Raw genomic sequence first — 4,520 nt, 5'->3', positions numbered from 1 at the left:
AAGACGCACCACAGGGACTCAGGGACTGGTCCTTGTCCCTGTCGGACTGCTCAGGGCCCCGGAAAGGGCCTCCCAAGAGTCAGTCAAGTGGTTGCGAAGTGTGGTGATACAGATGGGGAGAGATATTTGACTAGATATTTATTCGGAAAGAGACAAAGTGATCTGGTGCTTTATTTATTTATTATTTTAGTGTTTTCTTTTTGTATGTGCTTTTGTGTTATTGCTTTTATTGCTGTTATTGCTTTTACTGCTTTTACTGCTTTTATTGTTCTTCATGCTTTTGCGTCTTTTACTCTTTTTATGTTTTATTGTTTTAAGTTGGTTTGCTACATCATTTTAATATATGTCTTATCACTTGTCGCAGTTTCCCTCGCAAGCCTATTTGTAAAGGAAAAAGGGTCAATAATTCTAGTGGCTGAAAGTTCTTGGTCTTATTAATTACGCTACTCCCTTGGGTATACGCACACGCCTCTCCTCGGCTCAAATTCACGCTTACCAACCTTTATACTCCCGCACCCAACACGTACACTACACACACACACTTACTACACTCGTATACGCAATCTATCGCTCCTTCCCCATATCTTCTACACTATTCCCCTTCCCACAAACAACACTACGTTCCCATACGTAAACTAAATGGGTGGTGCTAGTGACGCTACTTTTTACACTCTTGCAGGACATAATTGTATATGCAGTTCACTACATCCTCCAGATACCCACTATCGGGGGTGGGGGGTGGCGGTGGGGGGGGGGTGACCAGCTGCCAAGTGTGCTATGAATGTAATGACCAGGCGATTTATTGTTATTAATGGAATATGATAATGTATATTATAAATCATACTAATAAGATACATGATAAATTATAATAATATATATACTAAATGATAATAAATGATAAAAAAATATATTTATAATAAAACAGAATAAAAGTAACATAGGGTGGACATGGAACGTGCGCGTGTGTTTAAACGCGAATCAATTATTATTCCTTGTGTAGAAATATAGATGACTGCACTCTTTCATACGCACATATTTTTTGTCTAAATATGCATCAAAACTACTTATATGAAATGTTTAAATCATAAAGTCGACTGAAGCAGATTCCCTGAGTAAACAAAGAACACTTGTAATACAGTCTTGTTCTTTGTCCCAGTGTAAAAAACGCGGGGATGACGTCATCAGGGGGCCTCCTCCAACCTCCTTCCTTGGCATGTAGGCTATTATTTCCCCTCCTCCTCCTCCTCCTTCTCCTCCTTAGCCTTCTTTTCCTTCTTCTTCTTCTTCTTCTTCTTCTTCTTCTTCTTCTTCTTCTTCTTCTTCTCTTTGCTTTCTTTTTCTTTTTCTTCTTCACCTTTTTTCACAACTCCGCTTCGAAACTGTTCGTCTAACTCAGACGGACGAGTTGTTTTCGTTCGAAACCCTCCATTCCTTTCAGTGCTAAGCAAGTAAACAAACAAGGTGGACGTCACAGTCTACTTTTGTTGTAATCTATCGTTTTTGTGGAAGGTTTGGACTGGAACTATGCATGAACTCCTGCTAACCATTACAGTGAATAATTGCCTCTGTTTATCTATGAGGAGAGGATAAACATTTTCACAAATTTGTTTAGCTTGTTGTAATACAATGAACTCGGGTGGATAACAAATCCACGCTTAATTATAATTAATGCTCTGATATATTTACTCATATGAGTCGTTACTGAAAGAAGTCCGCCATCTCCTGTGTTTACAAAAAAGGCGATGGCGACAATGGCTCTGTCTTGGTCCGCATTACCATATATTCTTTCCTCTGCAATGCGATGTTTTGAAGCCGTATATGTTGATTTTATTATTCATTTATACTCTCTTATGATTTTTTAAAATCAGATTTTCGTCATTCAGTGCTTAGAATATCTTCCGGAAATGTCAAACAGAACAGATCGAGAACAGTTTCGCGAATTCATCTCTTCTTTATTTATTTTATTTTTCTTTATCTATTCACCGAAGTATGAAAATTTAATGAAGTAAAGTTCGCGGTCTCCCTAAGCAGTACCGGGCCGCGTGGAAACAAGTACTAATCCCTCCACAATGAATGTCAATGGTACTGTTGTGCACAAATCTGTAGCACTGAATCCACGCGTACTCTCCAATTTGCTGAGGGAGTCGATTCCATTGCATTGTCTATACACAGTGCTACACCGTTTCTATACGCAGAATGACCGAATTTTAAACGTAACGCGTGATCTCATGGCCTTTTGCTCGGACGAACCATAACCTTACGGAGGCCCCTCACACTCGGACCAAACTCGCGCTTCCTGTCGCTGGCTGACCGCAGCGTTCGCTCTCTGTGTGCGCTAAAGTGTTTACTGTCTAAATTAAGTCTAGATTAATATATATGTGTATATTTAGAATCATAAATATTTCATGAATGCTTCGTAAGGCGGTTTTTTTCGTTTTGTTGTCCTGACAGTTTATTCTGTCAACACTGAGTATATAATACACAGTACCTTGTCGATTCGTAAATGATTAAGAAAGGGACGGGGAAATGTAGTCAAGAGACGGTGATATCACACGTCAATGTGGTTGAAATTCATTAAAGCAGTTATCCTGTAGGAAGAGTAATCTGCAACCAGTAGAGCTGAAACGTCGATTTCTGATCAATTCAGTTAGCTAATGAGCGTATATGCATTCAAACATGAAATTTTCTTTATTCATTTCACTTCATGCACCACGATATCGAACAACAAAAATGCTTAGAAATAGTCCTACATGGTTCTTCAGCGCCAAAATTCATTGTATTTATGCAATACACTTTTACGAACTTCCCGGGCCAGCTGCTCGCCCGCAGGATATGGCCTGGGCAGTGCCTACAATCCCTCGTTGTTTCGTGTTCATCAAACTGTTATTTTCAGAGTGCGTCTAACACTCAATATTAACAAATCCTGCTCTATGATCTTCAGCAGACTGAGAAAGTGCCAACACATATTCCACATATTTCAAATAACAATAAAAGGATAAAAAAACAACAACCATTGTACAATTCCTTTGATGTCATTCTAGACAGTAAATTAACGGGGAGCAATCACATCACCTCCATACGAAAGAAAATCAGTAAACATTGTGGCATTTTTTCATCTAATTCGAGATTTTCTCACAAATAAATGTTTAAAGCTTCTCTATTTCTCACTCGTTTATCCACACCTCGCATATTGCCACGTTGTCTGGGGAGGATGCCACGAATCAGAACCAAATGTATACCAACACACAAAAACAAAATAATCAGATCAAAGTGTGTGTGCGCGCGTGTGCATATTTATTTTCGGGTAGATTATGAGGCAGATTACTCTCCAGGCGTGTATTTTTCGGGTAAAAAACTTATACAAGTACAACATAAACTTACAGCAATTCCTTACGAAACGAAACAAAAAAGCCACGGGGATTTATTACATGCTGTATATTCATTTACATTTCATAAGAGGACAAGGATTATTATTTCCAAAAGCTACAAGAGAAAAAAACGAAAAAAATAGGCTATCGATAATACCATAAAAAAGGGATTGTTCTATGGAAAAGGACTATGGCACAATGCATGTCATGGCAGAATGTATACTGTGGCTATTTTGTCCTCATTTCTGGCAAAGTGGAGCCGCAGAGCCGTTGCAGCGGAAGTCATGCATGTAATATTGATCGCGTTTGTACAGGCCAGCGCAGTTCTGAGACCTTCCTCCATCGGGCGCTGCCTCGTAGCTGCAAGAGGGGTCAAGCGTTAGCGAAAAGGTTTGTAAAGGGATGTATATTGTGTGTGTGTGAGTGTGTGTGTGTTCTCAAGGCCTGCCCACACATACGGGCAAGGTCGGCGGGCACATCCGCGGGCAACGAGGAAACTACTTGTTTACTGAGTAGTTTGTTAGTCCGTGACGTCATATATATTCGTGCCCCCCCTCCCCCCCCGATCATGCCCGCCGGTGTGGACGGACCTTAACATAGCTTTTATCTTCAGTCAATTATTTTTTCCGATATATATATATATATATTTGTAAGTTTGCCTTAAGGTTCTTATTATTTTTAGTTGTCGTTAGATTCAGCCAAAAATGAAAGTACACCAGATTAGGCCATGAACTAGACACGTATCACTGGCATTAAAAAGCAGAACAAAATCTACCCATCTGAAGATCCCCAGAACGGTGTTCCTCGGGGCATGAGTTCGCCCGTTACCCACAGCCACGTCCCTTCCAGCGCCTCGTCAGTGCCACCAAGCCACACATCAACCATGTCATTCTGCGAGTCTGTAAAAAAAAACGAAGATGAAAGCTGTCTCGTAGAATTAATACAAACTTGTAAGAGAGCAGAAATAAGGACATCTGAGACATTTTCTTGTAGCTTCTGCCGAAGGGAATGACGTGTTCGTACACGCGATGCCCAATGTGAGTTTAATAATCTTCTTTTCACGTAGATGGCTCCACAAGTCACTAAAGAGTCAATTACGAATCGTACTTATCTCACCTGTTCCTCATTTTTTTGATATTCGGAAATATATAT

At 40.0% G+C, this 4,520-nt stretch overlaps 1 protein-coding gene across 1 annotated transcript in view; it reads right to left on the bottom strand.

Annotated features, from left to right (window-relative positions):
* Positions 1-3,011: 3,011 nt before the first annotated feature.
* The window catches only part of LOC125046201 (tetranectin-like), a 13,654-nt gene continuing 12,145 nt past the window's right edge, over positions 3,012-4,520 (bottom strand). Inside the window, exons 5-6 of the mRNA XM_047643910.1 lie at positions 4,144-4,267; positions 3,012-3,728 (exon numbers count right to left, since the gene is read on the bottom strand). Of these exons, the coding sequence (XP_047499866.1) occupies positions 3,608-3,728; positions 4,144-4,267 (245 nt within the window). The 3' untranslated portion in view covers positions 3,012-3,607. The remainder of the gene's footprint in view (positions 3,729-4,143; positions 4,268-4,520) is intronic.

The sequence above is a fragment of the Penaeus chinensis genome, chromosome 38, assembly GCF_019202785.1.
Source record: "Penaeus chinensis breed Huanghai No. 1 chromosome 38, ASM1920278v2, whole genome shotgun sequence".
Classification (NCBI taxonomy): domain Eukaryota; kingdom Metazoa; phylum Arthropoda; class Malacostraca; order Decapoda; family Penaeidae; genus Penaeus; species Penaeus chinensis.
The sequence above is the reverse complement of the archived record's forward strand: the minus strand, read 5'-3'. Positions and strand labels throughout refer to the sequence as shown.